Source organism: Conger conger, chromosome 1 (assembly GCF_963514075.1).
Source record: "Conger conger chromosome 1, fConCon1.1, whole genome shotgun sequence".
In the NCBI taxonomy this organism is placed as follows: Eukaryota; Metazoa; Chordata; class Actinopteri; order Anguilliformes; family Congridae; genus Conger; species Conger conger.
In genome coordinates this window covers 19,615,032-19,640,266 of record NC_083760.1, presented here as the reverse complement: position 1 = coordinate 19,640,266, position 25,235 = coordinate 19,615,032, and the positions used below count along the sequence as shown (strand labels likewise).

Below are 25,235 nucleotides of genomic sequence, written 5' to 3'. Positions count from 1 at the left end.
TGAAACACAAATAAGCACTGCATCATTGTTTACAGTGGATGATTAAATACTGTCCTTGTTTTGACGCAAACCCGGTAAACAAATTCATTAAGAAATCCGGTCACATTATAAACATTGCCCTCCGACCTGTTAGTGGTAATAGCCAAGATGGAAAATGCAGTCCTATTGAGTGCACACTGACTGAGTGAGCTGCATGACTAGTCAAAGGCTCAAGACACATCATTTTTCTCACTTAAATTATGTACATTTCTAAGAACAGTTAATGTATGTATGAATGTTATGGCTTTGGAATAATAGATTAATAGAGTATTCTTGGTTTAATTAACAGTGTGTTGTAACTTTATCTAGGATCTTGTGAGACATTTTACTTGTTCATATTTTTGTTGATAGGAGGTGACGAAATAGATTAAGGAGCGCAACTTGCACAATCTGTGTCTTACCTTACTTTAATGTAATTGACTCACAAATTTTTCTTATGGCATCAGCTAAATATTGAAAAATGTTGCGACTCTTTTCTAACAAATTCCCTTGTTTAAAATCCCACCAATGCGATTGATGGACCGAGAATTCATACATTGATTAGGGGATATTGGATAAAAGTAGGGGTAGTGAAGGGATTTGTTTTTAAAACAAAACCTGGGTATTTCACCAGTCCAGACGAGAGAATGTTCAGTCTAGCAGATGAGACATGAGAGCAGAAGTTTAAAGTTGAAAAGAGGGGAGGGAAAGTCACCTGACCGCCGCCTTCCTTGCCGCTCTCCACCTGGGAAGTCCTCTGACTGAGACACCACTTTCTTCAGTCTCTCTGGACTGTACCGGTATTTCGATGGGTCTGGGAAGAGAGAAGCTGCACTAAGTACACTCATCAGCCAAAGGGATAAGACATTTCCCTGTAATATATCTACTGTATGCATCCCTGCGGCCTATGACACCACTATACGACTCTCACCATTTTACTCAGTTCCCACACCATTTTCATTTCATTTAATTTTCAACCCTCAATTATTGTGTTTCTGGAGCTTTTATTCCCAAATCCTTTTAACCTCCACATCAGCAATGCTAATCTCTGTTACATTGTCGGCAAATATTTCATTCTGGTCTGTCTTGGGAAATGAATACAGATAAGGGAAGAAAAGTCTCTATTAATAGCAAGCATATTTCAGCTGATACTCACATATGGAGTCCATCTCTAGAATAGCCTCTTTAGCCTGAAGGAAACATGAATGAAAAACTGTTAAAAACAATAAAAAAACAAGTCAACACTTTGTTAACATGTGTAGTACAGAAACTTGTTAAAAAACCTTGTAAAATATGCACACATACCTTTTGTGGAATAATGGCATGGTGGTTTTCTAAAATGAGCCTCTTTATGTGATGAGCCCACAGTCTTTTCTCCTCAACAGTCTTAGCCTGTAGGCAAATAGAATAAAAAAGGAAACTGTAAAGTACTCGTTGGTAGTCTGTGGCCTTTATGTATTGAAATAAATACATTGAACATTGATAAATTTATCACACGAGACAATATTTGCAATATTTTAACTCAAACCTACAAATTAATCTTAATGAAAGCAAATTTTTTATGTGACCCAGTAGTAAAAGAGAACACGTAACAGTAACACGTAAGCAATAGCATTAGTGGAGTTAACATTGATGGGTTTTTTTATGTGCAACTGCAAACACATCTGCAAAATAAAGACAGTGTTTGCTATAAAGGGAAAGCTCTTTCAGCCCAGTCGCTGCGCACACTCACCAGTACTGTTTGAGGCTGCTTGGGGTGCTTGAAGTGGGTGACGCTGAAACACAGGGAGTCCTTGGCACTTTCGATCAGCATCAGTGTGGAGCACTAAGACGGCAGAGATGGCCCACATTACAAACAGGATGGTGAAACCACATATTTCTCATGGCAATGCCGATGGCACTTCACTCGAGTGCCCTTACCGAGAAGTGTGACTTGTAGACATAGTGCTCCCCTCGTTTCTTGGTGAAGATAAGCATCTTTTCAAAGAGGAAGAGCGTCTTCTCCTTCTTGGCACGGTGGACCCGGAACGTTCCCTCCAGGACCAGCTCCCCATAGGTAGTGAGGTCAGGCCCTTTCCAATTGATGAGCAGTGATTGGACCTCCTATGCAAGAATGGGGGGGGGGTAGTAATATATGCATGAAATCAATTTGCCAATAGAAAGCCATACTCATATTCTTTACTTCCTTTTATTACTCATATGATTTATATTTTGCCAAGGCTGCACTACAATCTGCCTGGTATCTTCTTTACTGAATCTATACAGACTTCTTTTGGCTGAAATATCCCTTTGCTTGTTTGTGGCATCGTTTCATCTGAAAAATGAAAAGGTCAGAAAAGTACAAAAAGCTAGTTTCCTGCTCCATGATAATATTCACAGTGGATATGGAACAAGGCTCAGTGTTTGCCGTGTGTGTGTGTGTGTACGAAGCACACTGTATGAATGTGTGGAAGCACAGGCCACACACCTGCAGTCGAACGGCGTGCTCGTGCTTCCTCTTCATGTCGTTGATGTACCAGGCCACGCCCGTCATGGTGTCGATGGCCTCCTCGATTACCTCGTAGCCTTCCTCCTGAGGGTCAAAATGCTTGGCGATCTCCTGCAGGGGCAGAGGATAGGGGAGTCATGCATGGCTCATGGGGACTAACTCCACACAGTGAACTGATGCCCAGCCTTGCTGAGTGACATTGAGGAAGCTGGGAGAGGCTACGGAAGGGAGCATACCTGAAGCAGCAGGTGGTATTTGAGGATCCTCTGCACTGGTTTCAGCAGGTAGGAGCCCAGCGGTAGTGAACGTTTCAAGGAGGCCTGACGGTCCCGGAAGAACTTGGCCAGGGCCTTGCTCCTCATGCAGTCCGTTAGAGCAGCAACGGAGCTGCAGGCAGAAAAGAAAATAACAGCATCGATTAGATACAGGTGAACAAAACATACACATATGCAAATCCATTGGTTTATTTCAGCTGGGCCGCACAGAGCTCTAACGCCCAGTTCAGATAAAAGACTAGCAGTGCAATGAAACCATTTCAGAATGTTGCAGAGAGGAGTTGCAGGAGCGTGAACTACCAGTCTCAGATGTCTGATGTCACTGCAAGTGATTCAATCTAATCACAGGCGGTGAGTTTTAAAACACCACTGTCACTGGTTGCAGCTCGCCATGTCACAATGTTTTGGTCTTAACTAGGCTTAAAACTTACTGAATTGTGTATGATAAACGATTCACTCCTATTGGCTTTTCGGCACAATGCTCTGGCTGGATCCCAGACTTGAATAACCAATTGCAAGAGACTGTGTAGGTGGGGGAGTCACATGGTGTGCAGAATCCCCAGCCTTACTCTCTGAACTGAAACTCTGCCAAAAGTGACAACCAGGCCAGCCGCCCAGTGATTTAAAAACAAAAATATTATCAAATGGCGCCGAACAGACACTGGGAACTGCTGACAATTCAATACATTTCCAGTACATCTGCTTCCGGCAGATGCCACACAGCCAACTGGGTCTTGTTTCTAACAGTCTGAAGTCTTTTACATCCCAGAAATAGAGTTAATTTGTGAAGTTTATCCTTTGCAGTTTTGTTATACAAATAAATTGAAGCTTGTGGTGATGTTGCCTGGTTTATGTACTGGCACACGTATGCCAGTCTGCCATATCAGTCACTGTCACTTCAATGAAGTAACGGCAGATGCAGCCCATGCAGTGACATGTTTTACCAGTAGGTGGCACATAGACATCAATCATAAGGCTTATCTTTAAGCTTCAGCAATAGCCATTTTAGCATAAGAGGTTTATGGAGGACATTAAATGCTAAGCAAACATGGCAGCTGTGCCGTGGAAGTCCTGCCAGGATTCCCAGGCTGGGTAAGTATATGAATGCTAGGCAGCACAAAATCGCTTTCATGCTCCAGTGGTAAGTACATTCAAGGAATGAAAAGTAGAATTACAGTCAGGTCAGGACAGAATAGGTTGTGGTCAATGGAGGGCATCTCCAGGTTCAAGTGGCACAGGCTAAGTGTGCAGGAAGGACTGACGTTTCCCTCTGCAGTGGTCTCATTGAGTATTCCTAATCATGTGATGACCCTCGTGTGCATCACATGACCTCCCCATTCATCACATCACGCAACAAAGGTGGGGGCTCAGACTACCCCACCAATCAGCTGAAACTCAAGTTACTTGTCGCTCACTTACTTGGGGTAGTTTGTGCAGTACTGCGTGTAGATTTCAAAATCGTCGCTCTGTGAACAGAAGACAACATTTTTAAAAATTGGACCCCTGTCTTCCCCAACAATTCGTCACACGCATGCACCAGATTAGAAAATGAATCATGAGATGTAAGGAACAGTGATTGTCAGCTTCAGAATGAATTCTGCACACCTTGTCCACAAAGCACCTGGCGATGGCCACAGGGTCGTTCTCACACATAACCAGAGTCTGCAGGAGCTCACTGTAAAGGCAAAAGGGGGCACAGTCAGTATAGTCTTTGAGTCCAACAGCCTGTGAGGCAAATGACAAAAAAAAAGAAAAAAAAAGACTGCTCACAGCAACACCACTGGTCCCAATGCACAAATACAGCCTCTAAGGAGCAGTTTTCAGTGGCTACAAGCCCTCCATTAGTGATTACTATTCAACCATTGGTAATAATGCTGTTCCACTCAAAGAGCAATATTTGATTGTTTTGGGCAGACTGCACAGAGCCCATAGTCCCACAGGGATAATCCCGAATGGAGGACACACACAGGGGGAAAAGCCTCCATTAACACGTCGCACTGGAGAAGAAAGCCCACGCAAGAGCCACTGCAAACAGAACTTCAACCTCGGCATGCACAAATTCAACCACTACTCTTACCGTCCAAGGTCATCCCAAGCAAACAAAGCGCTCCCCGCTCCATCCACTGGATAATGAAGGATGACAACACAAAAATTTGCTACGGCAGCATTGAAAAGCACACAAGCCCATTTTGAGGTCACTACCCACATACAGTTATTGTCAGCACATGGAGACAACATTGGAGTCTTAGAGCAGGCCCCAGCAAGCACAACTGAAGGCTTGTCAATCAAGTAAAGGGACACACAGATCCAATGAGAAGACCAAGACAGCATTGTGCGGACAGGCCTGGGCCGGAGGAACACAACGTTGATACAACATGCAGGATGAGAAAAGGCTTAAGTACGGAGCTCAGAAAGGGTTGGTTCTGCGTTGTATGCCTCTTCAGTTTCTCAGAACAGGCATCATTCTACTGTACAATATCCTGGTTTAAAAAAAAGAAAACAGTAGGCTACTGGGGACAAATACGTATTTCAATGTATTATATTCCGATTTGAATTCTGTGTGACAAAAAATAGAAAATGGCAAAATGTGTGTCTATATTCGATGTTTATGCTTTTCAGCGAGACTGTGTACGCTTCTCAAAGCAGTGCTAAAGCAGAAATGCAGTCAGTGCTCTCTCTTCATATTAACATTTAAGAGAGAAGTGGAGCGCTGGCACACGTCCCTGAGCAGTACTCTATTGTGTTCATCTGTAATGTGTTTTACAGCTTTCATTAACGGCCTTCTAGTAAAACGTCCTTCCTTTCGCGAAGATAATATCCATGTAAATGATCCATTTCCAAATAAAATCTACACAAAAGGGAATAACTCTTCCAATTCAGTCGCTGTATTATCCACATAAGTCTGTTCCTCAAGTTCACCAGCAGTGGCTGGGGTGCAGTAACAGTAGACCAAAGCTGGGACAACCTCGCCAGCAGGTGCTACATGACAATGGTCGCTGTGGAAGAAATTCAAGCCACGGCATGGATCAAGCCATGACCAAAATAAAAAGCTGCCAGTCAGCCGAGAACATTTTCGTTTTTACAAAGCAGCTTTATAAAGCATGGAAAATATGGGGGTGTGAGACAACGCCATGGCATTTACATTTTAAAAACATGCCTGGCTTTGCCTCCCTGTGACCCTCAATGCTATTCTGGGATGTGTCACCCTGTGATAAAATAGTACAATAAGCATACTTGACATAAAATGTAATTATACTTCAAGTATAGTTCAATGGTTACTTCAGGTATACTTCACCAACTATTTTTCTCAGAATGCATTTGCCAACACAGAAATAGTTGCATAGAAATAGCGCCATAGTCTGGGCTGTGTAAACACCTTCACAAAAGATGTGGAAACAGTGGATATGGTGGATTTGTGACCACAGTACATTTATTTGTGATCAGTGTAAATTGAAATAACCTCTCTCAGGTCAATTCGGCCTTGCCTTTTGTTTTTTGCTGATTCTTGCAGGCCTTCAAAATAATCATAATAGACGCATGTTATTTTCAAATTCCACTCTGCCAAAAAAAATCAGCCTCATTAAAAAGATTAACTAAAAATAATTGGGTATTAATGGGAATTGGGTGTATAACCATGAGGGCTTTTTTAAATCACAGTAAATAGGTTACTATATGAATGCATATAAAACGTAAAGTAGGTCAAAGCTCATAAGGACAGTTTTGTAACTTAATATAATGGTCAATAGGGAAATGCTCAATATTAAATTTCCAGTTATTGCGCGCGTTGCTTCGCTTCAGACAAGGATACCGATCTTTGCGCAGTGTTTGAATGGTAAATCTCACTGGATTACACAACCTGCTGAATGGGAATAAAATAAAGAAAACATATTTAAAATGCCACCTTAAACAACCTCCATGATGGTGTCTGACAAGAGAATAAGTGTAATAACTTCTTACCTATTGAACTCATAGATGTCCTCAATGTTTCCAAACAGGTCAGACACCTGCTCAGGCCTGATGGGCAGGTCACCAATGTCAATGATATGGGCCAGGTAGTCCTACAACACAAACGAGGTCATAGGGTCAGATGATTACAGGGCTTACCAGACTTTATGTAAACATCCGTATATTGTTGTTGTTTTTTTTACCACCAAACCAGTAATTACTATACAGACATGTATACAAATCAGGCAACTGAATTAAAAACAGTTATGACTGCGACTGGTCAAGCATTTACTTCATAACATAATAAGTAGTAAATTGTCAAACGCAAGCATTGTGACCATAGATGTGATGCATTTCTTTCTTCAGGTCAGTAGAGGGAGTGTGTACACAACAGATAAAGCCTTTCAGTGACACTATTACAGTTATGCTTTAATTACTTATAACTGATCATAAAATACAGTGAATACATATTTCCCCATGGAAACATTGGACAGGTAACCAAAGTTGACATATTCACAGTTATAGTTCTTGTGTAAGGATTTTATTCTGGGATCAGACGGGAAGTGACACTCTGCTCAGCATGTTGTCATTTCTAATATAATCAATACAAGTTCTGTTTCAGTACTTATATCAACAAGCCAGAGATGAAAGCTGGCTAAACTCAGTCCAGTGGTCTCTCTCTATACTCTGTTCCTCTCCCATGATCAACCGGTTACTGATAGTTCAGAGGAAAGTAGATTTCAGTGCCGTCATAACAATTTAGTTGTCATTGTAAGTTCCATATCATTTCAGAAGCAATGTTCTATACAGAACTGAACTTGTTATGTTTGGTGCCCAAACTTGCATGATTAAGTAACAGTGCTCAGGTAGCTTGGGTACATGCGAATGATGACTTGATAAGAAAACCTGTTTACTCTAGTTTGTTGAATATTTCTCTCAAGGTCTTAGACGAGAGGCAAGCTGAGACTTCAGACCCTAAGCGACTGTATCCGCCTCTAATCTTGCCTCCCTTACTCTTATACACATACAGCGCCAAAATCTTGGGTGGATAAGAACCGCTCGGGAATGCTGCCATTCTATTGTCTGAAACGGGTCGAGATAACAGACTACCAGGGTGCAACCTGCGGTAATCCTTTAGGCGTTTCACTTCTGCTTCGACTGCCTCGACACAAATCAAATGGCGCAATGAAAACATCCCCGAGGTGCTTCACGACCACAACGACAAGCAGCTGCTGCGACCGCAGGCTATCTGTGACAAATGGTGTTTGGCGGGGCACGGCGCTGCTCAAACCCATCTTCTTCACTTGGGTGGCTCCGTGCAGGCTGTGGGTGTGGAGTGGCCCTTTCTGCTTCACGTGCACGGTACATTCTTTCACACTCCTTCAGACGTACACCAACGATGCGGGAAATACGTCTTTTTATGTCTCGGTGATGGGTGGGGAGAGTGTGGCAGATGTGAAATATCAGGTTCCAGGCTCCCCTAGTTATTTATTTCCAAATGTATGCATAGTCCCTGAAATACGACTAAGTACAATATATCCGTTTCACTGCTAAAACATGGTCTTGGAAAGCAGTCTTTGGGAAAACATGGTCTTGGAAAATGTTCCCCAATTCCTGTATCCCCTCCGGGAAGTGTCTGACTGTCCCACTCAGTTCTGGATGGGATTCTGGTTCCTGGCGGGATGAAGACCAGGAGTCTGGATATTCAGTCCCAGCTCGTAGGCTCAAACCCAAAACACACAGGGTCATTAAGTGACCTCACAGTTCACCATCAACACTCACTCTGCATTCAAGCTCTGCAACCACCGTGTTAACATCTGGGCAACTACAAATATTATGATGGACAGTCATGAGATCCTCACCCCTTAACTCAAATTTGCACAATGAGAGGCAACTTCTGAGACTGACAGGGCATTAGACCTGGATTTGAGTCTATATGCGACCAAAGATCATGGGGCTTTTCCTTGACTCACACCCTTACAAAACAGTCTTATATAAATGATTTATTTAAACTATTTATGATTTATATGACAACTACATTCAGTACATTATTTCTTCATACAGTTGCGTTCAAAATAATAGCAGTGTGTTTAAAAACGTGAGTAAAGCTCAAAATCCTTATAATAGTTTTTATTTCGATGCATTGGGAACACTGCACATTATATCCTAAATCAAAACATTAAGAAAAATGTGTCAATTTTTAAATTACTTTACAGAAAATGAAGAAAAATGAATATTGGGCTGTTCAAAAAAATAGCAGTGACTGCATTTCTTTACAAACTCAAATATTTACTGTATAAACTGAAAAATCTTCAGGATTTAGTATTCCTGTGAATCACTAAACTAATATTTAGTTGTATAACCACGGTTTCTGAGAACTGCTTCACATCTGTGTTGCATGGAATCAACCAACTTCTGGCACCTATGAACAGGTATTTCAGCCCAGGATGATTTGACAACATTCCACAATTCCTCTGCATTTTTGATGTCACCCCACAAGTTTTCAATCGGATTAAGGTCCGGGGATTGGGCTGGCCCAATTTAATTTTGTTGGTCTGGAACCAAGATACTGCTCGCTTACTGGTGTGTTTGGGGTCGTTGTCTTGTTGAAACACCCATTTCAAGGGCATTTCCTCTTCGGCATAAGGCAACATGACCTCTTCAAGTATTTTGATATAGGCAAACTGATCTATGATCCCTTGTATGCGATAAATAGGCCCGACACCATAGTAAGAGAAACATCCCCATATCATGATGCTTGCACCACCATGCTTCACTGTGTTCAGAGTGTACTGTGGCTTGAATTAAGTGTTTGGTGGTCATCTGACAAACTGCCTGTGTCCCTTGGACCCAAAAATAACAATCTTACTTTCATCAGTCCACAAAATGTTTCTCCATTTCTCTTTAGGTCAGTTGATGTGTTCTTTGGCAAATATCCTCTTCAGCACGTGTCTTCTTTTTAACAGTGGACTTTGCGGGGGCTTCTTGCCGATAGATTAGCTTCACACAGGCGTCTTCTAATTGTCACAGTACTCACCGGTAACTCTTTGATCACCCTGGAGCTGATCATTGGCTGAGTCTTTGCCATTCTGGCTATTCTTTGACCCATTTGAATGGTAGTTTTTCATTTTCTTCCACGTCTCTCTGGTTTTGCTTTCCATTTTAAAGCATTGGAGATCATTTTAGCCGAGCAGCCTATTATTTTCTGCACTTCTTTATACGTTTTTCCCTCTTCAATCAACGTTTTAATCAAAGTACGCTGTTCTTTTGAACAATGTCTGGAACGACCCATTTTTCTCAGGTTTTCAGAGAGAAATGCATGCAAACATGTGCTGGCTTCATCCTTAAATAAGGGCCACCTGATTCACACCTGTTGAACACGCCTCTTTCAATTAATTATTCAATTACACAGACTCAGGAGCATGTGTATCATGAATGTTGGGTCTGTTGGTTTTCTATGACTCTGCTACACCTACTGGTAAATTATTTGTCATGTAGTAATATATTTTCTACCAAAAACAGTGATTGATCTGGTAAGTCATGTTGGACTGCTATTATTTTGAACACAACTGTATTTAAGACAGCCTTCAATAGAATTTTCAATGGGTCCAACGAAAAAGTTCAAGTTGGGTGTGGCGTGTGAGAATACGTTCAGGGTTGGGGACCACAGTGACAGACGCACACCGGTCCCCCACCGATGGCCCCCGCACACACAAGCATCAATCCACACACCGCAATCTCAACCGAAAAATACACGTTCACTGAGAGCCTCTCGCTCCACCGAGTGTAACAAACACCGGCCCGTGCGGTACAGTGCCTCGCCACCCTGGTCAATATTATTTGGGGAGGAACGGAGCCAGGGAATGCTGACGGCGGCTGAGGGGTGACCGCAGACAGCTCGCGGCCCAGCTAACGTTACCGCGCGGGCCCGGGGCGTGTCACTGGTTTACGGGCGGGAAACCGCAGAGGCCGGCCACCTCCCACTCTCCAGCGGAAACAGGATTTACAGTGCCGCCAGCCCTGTCGGTTCAAGGCTCGTTCACCCCCGCCATCGCACATATGGAGGCACTAAAGCCGCGCCGGCACTGCCTGTGACCAAAGAGCAGACCGTCCGGCCACAGCGGGAGAGCGGCTTCCAGCCGACGTTTGATGAGCTCCACGTCGTTTGTCAGTTTCCCTGCCCGTAGGTCTCAGGAAAGGCCTCTCCGTGATACGGTGCCAAGGCCCTGCTGTTCGACTGTCAACGCAATACAGTGCAGCTCCCAGCCAAAGCATGCCTGGGAGATGATGGCCTGGCTGCTTGTCAAAATACCGTTTGTGTGTGCCCGAAGCGACAGGCTTGACAGAGAGTGTCACAAAGCAGCAATGCAGGTTTAGATTCATAACGCCTAATGCATCAAGAGGAGGACCCATCACAAAGTTAACGCCAAAAATGAAATGACATCAAAGAGTCAAGGAGGTGTAGAACGGCAGCTCTTGAAAAGGCTCGGACTCACAATCCCATCATTGCTCTGTGTTTCCGGGGCAGCTGTTACCATGGAGGCTTAGACAGGGTCCACCTGAGCTAAACATCTGCTTAGACCTGTGATTGAAGGGTGTTCAAAGACCAGAGGCAGCTTTTCCTTTATGAATAGAGGGCTGCCAGGCACTTTTCCATTCACAGCACAACCAACCATAACAGAAATAGTCTGCATTGTAAGAGCAGAGTGAATTAATATGCTAGTACAGCAGATCTGAAGTTCATAAGGGGAATGTTAAACAAAATTTCATAATCCTGCATGCTACATAATACCACTTTGGTATACATTCCAAAATAATGTTTTCTTTAAAACTAACATAAAACATTCTTGTCTAAAAAACACTTAATGTACTGTAGAATTGCATGCCATGGGATCCCGTGCATATACACCATTTCAACAGCAAACAGCCATATAAAAAAACCATGGCACTTATCCAAAAACAACAGGGAAAAAAGTATGTTACTCTTATGAGGTACAATGTCAGTATTTGTTCTGTGCTAGACTTAAAAAACAATGTAAAAATGATATTAAAACAGTGCTGCCCAACCCTCTTCCTGGAGGTCTACCATTCTGTCGGTTTTCATTTCAACCCTAACATGACCCGATTCCACAATTTAAAAGCTCAATGAAATTTAGCTAGCTGTTGAATGAGGTGCGATTTGTTAAGGTTGGAGTGAAAACATACAGGATGGTAGATTACCAGGAACACGGCTGGACAGCCCTGTCTTAAAATATTCCTGGTCCTTCTTCCAGGTCATGGTGGGCAAGAGAAGTGCCGTTTCAGCGTGGTTCGGAGATTGGTTGGCTTGGATAGCCTATGGGCCAGCATGTCCAGCTCATATGCAGGGCTCACAGAAGTGAGGAATTGAGGAACTGTCTGCCAGCAGTGGGCCATTACTCAGGCTCCACCTTGGGCCTAGTGGCCAGACGGCCTTCTCCATGTCAAACTAGTGCCGTTAAATCACCCAGTCCTCAGGAAGTACACCACAGCGATACTGCAATTCTTCATGAGTGTAAAACTGGACTGTAGTCAGTTGCATAGTGCTGATCCTTTTTGTATTCTACTCTGTGTTAGGGGTGGGTGGATCGATACCAATGTATCAATACTGCCGATACTGCAATTTTGTTTTTGGTATCGATCTCTCCCATAAAATATCAATACCTATGTTCGCAAAAATAAATATTAAAAAATATATTTCAGGGGTGACACAAACTGCTCCACTTACAGGACAATGCCAACCGTTGCTGTAGAATATGGTTCAGTGTTTATTGTTTATATTAATACAATGTTGCCAGCCCTTGCTGTAGTGTGGTGCAAAGGTGACAAAGAAAAAACTCATTCTGTAACACAATGCACGTGACACCAACCACCTCCACTAAATCATCCATTTATCATCTATGGAACAGGCCTATGTTTACCGCAGCTTTCTGCCACTTCGAAAGAATGCCGTAAGCATTGCATAAAGGCAGCTGAAAAGAGCCAAATAATAGAGACCCAACCCTTTCTCAAACTGAGAACAAAACTAAACATGTTCAGCTCACAAAGACAAGCTGCAAACCAACAACTCTACACACTTCACAGCCACAAGCCAACAGCAACAAACCCAAAACTACATGCTCAACAAAGACTGTTTCATTCTCTACAAAAAACTACAAATTCTACATTATCCACAGCAACAAATCAACAACCACATACTCGGGAACACTAACAAGCCAAGTTTTGGCACGGGGGGGAGGGGAGTATTCACATAAATAGGCCAGTGACACTATTGTTCATTTACACTGGTCTGGAAAAGCCATTTTCATACGGCATGTTGAGGGTTAGGGATGACACAACATGAAAAATATTTACAGCAGTGCCCACTGTTTGCAAATTAGGTTCACAGCTTAAAAATTTTTTTTACTGTGCATATATTAACAACTAGAAGCTCCACAAAGAGCTTAATGGTAATCCCTGTCCTGTAAAACTACAACAGTGCTTCAGGGCTCAGATTAGTTCTTCCTTTTCCCAGGGAGAAGTGTTCTCGATAGCAGAGCTACAACACTCTGAGATGTCTGATTAAGTCAAGTGGCTTTACACCAGGGACATAAAATTTTGTGCTTCCTCCTTTGTTCAAACGAATTTTTCTGACCTCAGTAATGCATGGCCAAAAAAATACTCCAATGGTACTGTAATCAAAAAAGGAATACAAAACACTTAGTAAAAATCAATTTGCTCATAGAATTTTAAAACCGACAGTAATTGGGGGATAAGGGGAAACAATGATTGCCCATAACTTACACACACGCACACACATTTGTGTAAATGTAGCTGTTCACAGTTACTGAATGATAGATGATGCATTTCTTAGAAACACTTTGATCGCTGTTGTTCAGATCGTCAGTATGAATTGATCGTGTGGATTGAGGACAATACAGAAAGGTGAGACTGCTGGCAAACACAAGCTTTTGAAGCTCTGCCCTTTAACACTGAGCATCAGTGAATCAACACAGACATTGCTCTCTTTGAAGACGAACTGCCTCACTGGCTCTGGTCTCGATGTTTTGGGTACAGCGGAGTAATCCCTAAAATTACAAGGCTTGCAGGAAGAGAAGCCTTTGATACAAACTGCTTTTAGATTATGAGCTACAATATGCTGTTTTGCATGCAGCATACAGATGCACTCTCAAAATGAGTTCCTTATTTTAGACACTAAAGGTCCGTGAAGCGTGCGCAATGGACAGGAGCCCTACAAGGCAAAACTAACTTTTTATCAACATGATTTGTCCAAAATAAACACAAGTTTATGGGTATAGGGAAACTCCTAACCAAATGACTCAAGATAAGAAACACCTACTTCCAAAGAGACAAAGTCCTTCCAGCTGTAGCAGATATGCCAAAGACTTCATGGCTGCTTCTGATAGTAATAATAATTCGCTGCTGCATATTGCCTCTTCTGCTGCACAGGAATGGGGCCCACATGCTGTGACGGTATCTTTAGAGCTAGAGCAGCTGCAGTAAAGTGGCAAGGACGCCAATTTGCTAATTAGATAGGTAATTATATGGATAAATATAAAAACACATCTTCAATACCAAAACTCTTTGGAATAAATGCCATGGGATAATGAGCACAGAAAACCAAGGCATTACTTTTGTCTGAATCAAGACTAGGCTTGATACGGTCCTAGATACTATTGAGCATTTAGGCACTTAGGGGTAGGAAAAGGCGAGCATTGCTGGGCTAAATGGCCTGTTCTCGCCATTACCTATGTTATGTTATGCTATGAATGATGTAGCAAAGGATTCTGAGAATTTTCAACTGGAGCATGAGCACAAAGGGGGCCTTCCAGTCCCTAGCCAACTTCCTGTTTGTCCCATTCATGTATTTACCAAGTCCTATCCAAGCACTGACTGTGCAAGCCCAACCTAGTTTAAGAAGGATTCTATGAAAGAGTTGTGAAAGTGTTCATAATCAGAGCAGGAAGAAGCGTAAGGAACCACAAGACTGCTTGTGCTGCAAATTCCAGTCAGGAAGAGATGAAGTTAAATTCCATTCAGAAGGTATTTGGCTGAAAATACAAAACATGACATCTCCGCAGAGATTGCCACAGTTCACAACACTTATAAATGCACGATGTAGGTCTGTATGTGTGTGGGTGAGGCTGCATTTGGGGGGTCTGTTTAATTCACCCCACCTCTCCGGTATCGTGCAAAGGGTGAGTGCAATGCCTGTCATTTGCAACCAAAGATGTTTCTGAAATTACACAGCACAGCTCTTGGCAGCTCCTGGGATATCTGAACTGCCATGGGTGATGGAGGTGGGTGGGGGGGCCAGGGGAGGGGGGTGCAGACGGCAGCTGGAATAACACGGTAAAGAGGTGTTTCTGAGGTGCGATCCAGGTTTCTGTTTCCAGGTGGGAGAGCGAGTGGGTGTGCGATACCCTGCTCTGTCTGCTACGAAAAGGAGCCGATCCTGCTTTACAGGGAGGTCGGTGAAAGCTTGTACTTGTCTTGTACTGCGCTGCAAGTGTTGATCGACCAGTCTGGGTCCACCATGGTCACAATTCTACAGCTCTTCCATATCTCTCTGAATCACTCTCTCAGAATGGTGAAGAGGGCTGAAACTCAACCTGTAATGAGAAACTGACCCTGTAACTAGCAGAACTAGACAGCCAAAAACAGGGATAGATAAAAGGCCAAATAACTGGTAGCTTTTCAAAGGGATTGCAAGGATACCAAAATGTCCTTTCGTTCATCAGACATTCATCCCATTGAACAGATGTGATTGGCTGTTAATTGTTCTAAGCAGATCAGTAGTATATACCTGCTTAGGTTGTCTAGCCAGCATTCAAAAAAGTAAGCATATAGTACCTAATGCTTTGAGGTATTTCCGATTATAAACCTGTACCTGGCCTATCTAATTACCCCAAGCCAAGAAACCTATCTTTAACATCCTGATTCATATGTCGTTTTGTCATTAGTCAGTTTATTTCAGACTGCAGCAAAGCAAAAATGTAATTCAAGGAGTAAATACAAGAATGAGAATGGTACCTAGCCAGGGAGCCTCTGTGGAGCAGACAACTGGCTCTCAGGTTTTCATTACAAATTGTGGAATTGGACTTTCCACTATGGACTTTCCAGCCAAGACCTTGAGAAGGTTTTCATTTCCTCCTCTGGTGTTGGAGCACTTTCCCACATCACCTCCAGTTAAACTACAGTGCAAAGATGCAATGCAGCCAGAAAAAAGAAAACCATCTCTCCACACACACTCGCACACGCATGCATGATTTATGCGGCTATACTGCATTGATTGCTGGACTAAATGGATTATCAGTAAGAGAGAATGGCCGCTCTCCAGGGAAGATTGTTGACTCAGTTGATTAGCCTTTGTGGATAAACTATGTTGTAGAATCTACATCAAACTGACTACAATCAACAGGCCTCAATATAAGCAAAGGGATGACAAGCGCTGTATCACATTAGTACCAGGAATGCCATGTTACTGATACTCCATTTCCCAATGGAGAGGAGGTCAGGGAGAGTGTACATACAATTACGACTCAAGCTGAAGTAAGCCATACAAGTCACAGAGCACACACGTCTGCCTGTACATTTCCTTTCCAGGAATGCAGGAAACTGCTCAGGATCATGGGGTGGGGACTAATTCTGAATGGCTCTGAGGAAGCTGAATATCCTTGCTGAAGCAAACAGGACACCACTTTTTTTAATAAGCACTTTGCATTCGTCTCCAAAAAGCAAAGGCCACTTCTGCGACGCTATGGGCCTATTAAATATCAACGACAAGTCTTATGATACCCCAAGCACTCATTACTGTATGTTTTCGGTCTTATTATACACCCTGTTTAATGTAGAGTAAAAGTAAATTAAGGTTTAACTGCAAAAACAGCATCCCCATGTGTATAAATAGGCACTGTTCCACAGTACACACATTCCTTACACCTATTGACTCCAATTGCTTTCCCCTGCAATGTGAAGTTAATGTTCTGTGGAATGCTGCTAAGGAAGTTAAGTGATTGCTGGTCTACATTAATCAAGATAAGCATAACTTATAAAGAACCAAAGCAGCATTTTCCAAAAAAGATATCTAACGATATGTAAATTGATTTATTAGACAGTAGATTCCTTGTTACATTTTTCACTTTTTATACAAGACCTAATTTGAAACAAGACATAACATTTGGGCACTTGCGGAGCATAGCTGAACCTGACACAGCCCGAAACTTGTACCAGGATTAGCAGGAAATTCAGCATGACGTGCTGGCAGAGAAACCTGGAGGCTATGAACTGTACAACTTCATTACTTCAACAGCTCATGAATCCTTGAGCTAGGAATCCTGAGAATTGCACTTTTGAATAGACCGCACCAAGAAAGGGCAAGGGCTGAAACTTACACAACTCAGGCACGCTGAGGGCAAACAGCCAACAATAAAGCTTCCATCCACCTGGTTCACTACAAAGCACAGCTTATCTGGTCATGCCCTCTACCCCCCCAAGGGGTCCCAATATGGCGGTATTTCCACATTGAATGTGTCCATAGATAACCTGGGACACTTTGTGCAACGTGTTCAGGTTCTGTGTTCACTAATCACATTCAACCCAACCAACAACAACAAAAAGAAAACACACATAATTCTGCCCATTTGCTTTCCTAGAAGGGAGCCCCATGATAAAAATTCTAATGCCGAGTTTAGCTGGTCGAGGGCATGAAAAATAGCCATCTGATCAAGCCATCATGTAGTACAGCATACCACCACAGAAACTTACTAGGCCATGACTATTTATAACAATGATTTTAGAAAACACCAATATCATAACCAAAATGCTGGCCTAGCTAAACAGGAATGACATTTCCGATTCACAGTGAAACGTCTCAAGACCATTTCCTGTGCACTTATTCCATTTTCTGATTGGAGAAATGAGAGAGAGAGCCCGAGGTTCTACCCTGTCTGCTGCAATCCAATTTGACATTACGGCCACTGATTGGATCCGATCTGCACCCTCAGTGATGTAATCAGTCTCCATTCAACCCAAGAAGCCCTGTGCTCATGACCCATCTTAATCGCCACTCACCTCCGCGATGCTGCGCAGGTCCCGGACGTACATGCGCTCCGTCTCGATTATCTCCATGACGACGCGGTCCACGTAGGTGAGCTTGGGGTTGGGGGCCATGGCCTTGGCCGCGAAGGGCGAGGTGGGGGCCTCGTGGGCTCCTTCGGTTGAGCCGGGGACGCAGGCGTTGTTGTTGTTGTGCTGCTGCTGCTCCCTGGCGCCCCCCGCAGGGCTCAGCTCCAGGTCGATGTCGTCCCTCGTGCAGGGCGCAGCGTTGGGGAGGGCGGCGGTGCTGCCGTACAGGCTCTGTCCGTCCCTGGACGAGCCGGAGGAGAGGGTGGACACCAGGCTCACCGGGCGCTCGCCGTCTGCCAAGTCTGTGCCGAGCGAGGCGGAGCAGTCCGGCACAGTCGCCGTGGACATGCGCTCATTACTGCTGACCGAGGAGGCCGTGGACAACCGAGGCGATTCTGAGAGAGAGAGAGAGAGAGAGAGAGAGAGAGAGAGAGCATCTTAAGGCAAGAGGAAAGGACTGGTCCTTCATACAAACATTGATCAATACGGAAACATATAAAAACAAACATAGCACAAACAGAACGGTCCTGAATTCTACTTCTAAAACACACAAGAAAGCCACCAGACTCACATGGATTTGGCTTGCTTCACACTCAACATGGACCTGGCCTACACACTCAACATGGACTAACCCTTCACACTCAACATGGCCCGGGCCTTCACTCTCAACATGGACCTGGCCTTCACACCCAACATGGGCCTGCACCTGGCCCAGCTAATCTCTGTAGTGACACAGCACACTTTTCCCAACCAACTTTTAACAACTCCCACAAGGTTCCACTGTTAATGTACAGGGGGGTGTTAAAGCATCCGCAGACCCCCACATCTGGAGTAATGATTAACAGTGGGGGAAGGTCAACTCGGGCGCAACCCAAAGAGCTCTTCACTCTGAAGCACTGAAGGAGCTGGTGTGATGGCAGCCAGGCACTTCTCCCTACAGCTGGCCTGCTTTAACGCGCTGCTGTCCCAATCCCATGGCAACTGAACAATGGGGGAAACTAAACTCATGCTCATTTCACACGAGAATGGTCCTATGCTACATACTGGACAGAACATAATTTGAATGCATCTGTCTAAACAAGCACACTCATCCAAGTTATACAGATAACAGCTACGGTTTGTCCTTGGAAAAATGATTGCGTGTGAGGTTATATCCTGTGCATTTTCAGAAAGAACAGCAATGATATATGGTATTTCTAAACAGTGCAATATCAACTGGTTTTACAAAGTGAACTGCCTTGCATCCATCATATTGCGTATCATGAGAATATATGGAAGAAAAGCACTATGTATCTCTGATGACACTTAATTTAAGTGCTCTTTGTGTAAGACTATACTCTCGATGGGAAGTTATTTATTATTGCAATGTCATCACATTTTTAAAAATATCTTTTCTTTTATCCTGCACTAAATATAGTACACTTGGTAACCCTACAGTATGTCATTCAATTATAATGAAAAGATCATACATATGCATTTCTAAGAAGCCATTTTGCAGATGAAATGGACATTAGTAAAAGGTAAAGCAGGTTTACTGGTTTATCATTACAGCCAAGACCAAATTACGGCATTTCACCTCCTGTGGAAAACCCAGGCATTTCCTGCCAGAGCTGTGACAAAAGTGCCCTGGATCTTGGAAAAGTTAACAATGGGAAAATTATCTGGGCAGGGCAGCGAGGGAATTCTGAGCCACGTTTATGTCTCGCCGTTAAAAAGGAAAGTAAAAAAGAATCCAGGTAGGAGGCTGTTAATCCCAAATGTGACACCATGACTCTGCTCCTTCACAGGTCAAAACTTTCCCAAATAGCGCCACTGCTGTAAATCATAGCATTGCTCTGGGTCTTTCACAAGACAAAAGGGTACTGGATAAGCTTGCCTTCAATCAATAAATTCATGATGGCAAAAACAGACCTGTTCAAAGGATCTAAATAGCTGGATGACATGCAAACTGAAGACTGCTTCAGGACACAAAATTCACTCTGTGGTTTCAATTACAGGTGTTAGTGCATCTAGGAGTCTTGAGTCTTGTTAAGGAGCCTAAGAGCAAATGTATTTTCTAAACCTGATAAATTAATAAATCTGAACCGGAACTAAGCGCAAAGTTATGTCTGGGAAACCACAATCACAACATGAAATACAGGTCAGAGAATACAACCACAAGATTTTACATCCAAGTGGTGCATCTACACTATACCTGCTAGCTAGTATTACCAATCCGAACAGGAAGCAAAGGAAATGGTGACGCTTCCAAACTGATTTTTTTTTTAAGAAAAGAAGAGGATTCAAAGGATAATGATGCATTTTAGATAACATGAAAGATTATAGGATATATGGACTTTATGATGCATGGCATTTCCTAGCAGACTACACACAAAAACAAAGTCATACTTTCTGTAAATTAACTTCCTGAGTTACACAACAGAGCAAGCAAAAAATCCAAAAGATTGTCTTTAAGGCACGGGATTTTGAGGGAGTGAGACCAACTCCTTTTCGGGCACTCAGTCAAATAAACTGCACCCTGTGTGGCTTCAAGTGTTTGCAAATTCAATTAGGAACTGGAGAGGAAAGTGTGTTGAAAAAGCCACTGCAGGCCCAAAACAGGACAGTCAGAAAATATTTTTTTACAGAACTGAAAACATCTGCCACAACAAACAAAAGTTTAAATCATTCTGCAAAATAACTCAAGCATCCGTTAAGCTGTAACCACTGGAAAAATCATCAGAAACTCACACAGGCAGTTTGAACAGAATGCGGTCATAGACAAGCCAGAAAACAGCCATCCACAACAGTTAAATAGAGCCAGAGGTCAATAGGTTTGACCACAATTGTACTAGCTATTGAATACTTTCCTCAATTTCACTGCTATAATAAAAGATAAGAAGATTCCCAGGCATGAAAGTTTGGCAGACAGCTGTAGACAGAGGAAAGACAAGAATAAACACAGGAAGGTGTAGGCACTCGAGTAATCCATGACTCCCAAACAGTGATTCAGAATGATTCGGACACAAAGAGCTGCACCAACCTTAAAGGCCAATATACAAATAAAACACCCAGATCCTGTTTAATGCCAAAAACAATAGGTTTCATCTCAGGAACAATCTCTTAAATTTGTATAATCAACATAATAAACATTTTATTTGTTGGAAAAATTATGTTTTTACACGTAAAGGGAGCACCTGGTTATGTGAAACCATACTATTATATAAATATTTATCAGAGGCCCATGTACCCAATGTCAGGCAGAGCAAAACATACGTATAATAAAGTGTGATATGTTACATATGGCCTCTGTGTTAAATACATTATGCAGGAAGTCTGACACTACAAATAACAGTGTTGGGCATTTCTGCTTTCAAACCTCATTCATGGACACAATATCATTTTGAAGCATTAATCAAACTTTGTTCATTTTTTTCAGTGACATGAACAAAAGGGTACATAAAATGGAACAAATCAAAACCTATGAAATATTATAATTTTAGTAAATGACACAGACATGCCCAATATGTTCTGGGTAGGTAGGTCTGAGACAAGACCAGTTATTAAACACACACACACACACACACACACACACACACACACACGGTTATACAACGATTGGCCAAACAGTAAGGGCTACTTGAACTGCATGACATTTCTCACGTTTCTGAAAGCTGGGTGAATGTCTGGCAAAGCCAATGCCAGATGCAGAAGGTGAGGTGATCAAGTATTTTAATGCATTCCTAGATAAAGTTGCATCCAAACGTTTAATAGTAACATTTTAACCACTTGTATTTTTAGGGGGAGTAACAGGCTTTAAGTAAAATTTTACCGCTTTCTAATGCAGCCTGGTATTAAAGGTATTACAGGTATCTTCAGACTCAGTTTATTGTAGATGTGGACTCAGGAGGAGTACAACAATATATAATGCCTGTAGACAATCCTGTTTCACCTGTGAAGCATCCCAAAGCACAAACACTCAAAACTCCCTTCACAAGAAAACATTCTCAAACTAGACTGGAATTTCCATGTGGAGATCCCCAACATTCTGAGCTGGGCTTTCACCTCCACAGTGACCATCATAAAAGGAGTAAACTCCTCCTAAGTACACACATACACATATACACACACACACACGCATACGCACACACAGAACCACACCATGGTAGATCTTTCAGATCAAGGAAGATCCTTGAACTTTCCCCAAGTCACAATATGGAAGCAATGTGGATGTCCCATTTCCCATTATTGGACACACAGCAGGAAGAGAGAGTCATGTTTACTCCACTCCTAAATGAGTGACCTCACTACCTAGGGATGGCGGGAACTCCGGCCAAGTGTTTTCAAAGAAACACTCCTATTGAACTATCATACTAATAATAGCGGTCTTAACAACACAAACAGTAATTATCATACTCATAAATCATTACCCTTTCCTGTTACAGAGCTACAGCCATTTTCAAGCAGTGGATCACACCTGGAAAGTACCGAACCAAGCTCCACACAGTTCAATGAGTTGACATTTAGAATAGCAGGGTTTTGTCACATTGAAGATACAATAGCTGGTTGCCTTAAGTTTACCAACAAACATAATGATACAATAGACCACATGGTTAACTACATTTAACCTACAGCCTCTGTATTTCATCTGTCAGTCTACATGCACTAAAGTTGATCATTTAAAGCCAACAGTACTGTACTGTCCAAAACAGTGCAGTTATGAAGAGGTGTTTTTGAGTTTCTTTTCTTCTGGGAACCAGACATCGTTGCAGGGGTTGTACAATGAGTAACCAGCAGAGGAGGAATTAACTAACACTATTCCTGTCGGAGCAGGCATACCACAGTGTGAACTTGCAGATGGTTGATGTCAGTGTGTTCTCACATGGTGAATCACACTTTTTCCAGCCCATGAGTTGAGTTTTGCTGGAGAGCCAAGATTCAGGTCTGTACTCGAAATGCCCATCCTCTCTGCGCAGGATCTCGCTGCAGACACCGCAGTACAAAGTGCTCTGTGCAGTAGGCTTAAAAAACTTCTCGTCTGCGCAGGCTGCTACAAAACATTTCACAAGCGAAATGGCAGCATAAAATTCAAAATTAACCGTCCTCGTTTATCAAAGACGAGTACAAACACAGAGCCAAAGACTCACCGAACCAACGGGATATCCTCCGGTTAAACCCATTCAGTAGGGTCCGTTCTTCCCAGCCGTTTCTGCCGGCGGCTACGTCCACCACACCTGGCCTAAGCGTGAACCCCCAGCCCCACTCCTTGGTTCTCCCGAGCAGACTCATGGGTCTTCACTCCCCACTGGGGGGCAGCGCAGTAGCAGGGACCCCCCCCCCCAGTCCTCAGGCTCAATGTGGGACAGCGCTCAGGGAAAACACTCTGAGGCTCACAGGTGAAACGCGAGTGACACCGCAGCGCTTTGGCTGAGGCTCACACACACACACACACAGGAACACGCCCCGGACGCTAGGGGTGGGTGGGGAGGTGGGGAGGGGGGGCCTGGGGGCGGGTCTGAGGGCAGGAATGCAGGGCAGAAAGCGCTCGCTCACATTTTCAGCGTTGGCTATGAACTGACCCTCTCTCCGGCGCAATGGCGGACCGGCAAAAACGCCGTGAAACACAATAGCATTCAGTGCCTGAGCCTCAACAGGGGAGACATTCCTTTTCTGCACATGCCGGCTGAGGGTAGACTGCACCGTAACATAACTGTAAACTGTGTTATATGGTTATTGTTACATCAAAGTCGATATAATCGACCTGGGATTTTTATAATCTGAGAGAATGTGGCGTAAGATATACGTGATTTCAGCTACGAGTACTTTGAAACACATTTTTCTCAACATAATACAAATGCATGGGAGATTCGTCTATACATGCATGGGCCTATACTGAGAGGCCAAGGCCTTTGAACTGAAGATTGACATTTAGGTATTTAACATAGAACAAGGCATTGACTATGTGTGAACAGTGTAGACTCCAGTTTACTAGACAGCAAACATTTGGAGCAACAAAAAACTGTCAGCATAACCACCAAGGTAACATGGATGAAATAATGAATTATGTAGACTCTAACCTATTAGATCTGATGCTTGAAATAAATGCCACCATGGTTTTTGCTTGACTTACAGGGTGTACCTCATTGCATAAAAACAATAGCGATCTGGAAGACGTGTCATACACAATTCATAGTGCACTCATGACTCCTCGTGCTCCACCCAGACCACGCATGGCAGTGTAATCACAACAGCCTCAGATCAAACACAATGGCAGGCAATGGTGCTTAAGATTTAAACTGACACACCACAGGAACAACTCAGCACATGGACTATTGAGTAATACGGGCTGCCAGGAACAGGAAGTAAGAGACAGTAATAGCTGACCGTAGTGTACTGGGGCACTCAGCTATCTGTACTGTGAAGCATATTGATGTGTATGTGCCACAAAGTATGTGAGTGCACAGCATAAATAAATCTGATTATGTCTGGAATGCACTTTCAAGTCATTCATACAGCTTTACCTTTGATGATATGGGCATTATTTATATCTATCAATATCCCATATCAATATCAGGAATAATAGTAGTCATTATACTATTATATAAGGGTGCGAACCAGGTACAAGCAGCACATTTTTCTTTGTCTGACTTTGTAAAGTCCAATCACAAAACAAGGCCTTCTGGGTATGTTGGGGTTAAGTGCTTCATTGCGTGCGATGACTTTCTATCCTGCCAAGTATGCAAAAACACATTGGTTGGAATTTTTATGCATACTCTACGTACTTGAGGTTTGGAACAGAACTCGATGCCTTCACCATAAAGATCTGTAGGTCTATGAATTATAACTAAACATAAGCTTGCCCTTTGGAACAAAGCCAGGAGCTAATATGTCAGCTATATGGGGAGGGAATTGGACTCATTCGAAAATATTGTTGAAAATATTAATTCAATCCTCAAATCGGCTCAGCCATCTGAGCACCACATCTCCCGTCATTAAGAAAACAAATCTGACAGAAATTAGATCAAGTAATTAGGTGGAACCTCGCGCTAATACCTCACGTTCCTGGCTGCATTAAATCATAGAGAAATGCATTGCTTAGCTCAGATCAAAAAAAGATTACCCATCCCTGCAATAAGCCCTTCTCCCTGTCCGATGACGTTCGCTGGCAGTTTGAAGCCCACGACTTCATCCGAGACATTCTGCTGGCTTTGAAGCAGATGGCTCTGAAACGCAAATCGTGGGCTCTGAGAAAAGGTCAGAGCTGGCCTATAGTGAGCCGGTGCCTCTCCCACCCTGAGTGACACCTCCACAAGCCTCCTATAGCTGACACATTCAGTTCCTAATGCGTTAACCTGCAGTACAGTATTACATATTCACCTATTCAG

The 25,235-nt window shown here is 43.0% G+C and overlaps 1 protein-coding gene across 6 annotated transcripts in view; it reads right to left on the bottom strand.

Annotated features, from left to right (window-relative positions):
- LOC133107932 (pleckstrin homology domain-containing family G member 3) overlaps positions 1-25,235 on the bottom strand; it is a 72,438-nt gene that overhangs the window by 11,038 nt on the left and 36,165 nt on the right. For 4 of the 6 annotated variants that reach the window (XM_061217288.1, XM_061217271.1, XM_061217279.1 and 1 more), the window contains 11 exons: positions 17,818-18,266; positions 6,739-6,839; positions 4,387-4,456; positions 4,201-4,247; positions 2,743-2,893; positions 2,486-2,617; positions 1,939-2,121; positions 1,751-1,843; positions 1,324-1,410; positions 1,175-1,208; positions 734-832 (listed from right to left, as the gene is read on the bottom strand). In XM_061217288.1, the coding sequence (XP_061073272.1) occupies positions 734-832; positions 1,175-1,208; positions 1,324-1,410; positions 1,751-1,843; positions 1,939-2,121; positions 2,486-2,617; positions 2,743-2,893; positions 4,201-4,247; positions 4,387-4,456; positions 6,739-6,839; positions 17,818-18,219 (1,399 nt within the window). In that variant the 5' untranslated portion in view covers positions 18,220-18,266. Of the gene's footprint in view, positions 1-733; positions 833-1,174; positions 1,209-1,323; positions 1,411-1,750; positions 1,844-1,938; positions 2,122-2,485; positions 2,618-2,742; positions 2,894-4,200; positions 4,248-4,386; positions 4,457-6,738; positions 6,840-17,817; positions 18,267-22,997; positions 23,235-25,235 lie in introns of those variants that run through there. The other 2 variants (XM_061217242.1, XM_061217252.1) reach the window with 2 other exon arrangements.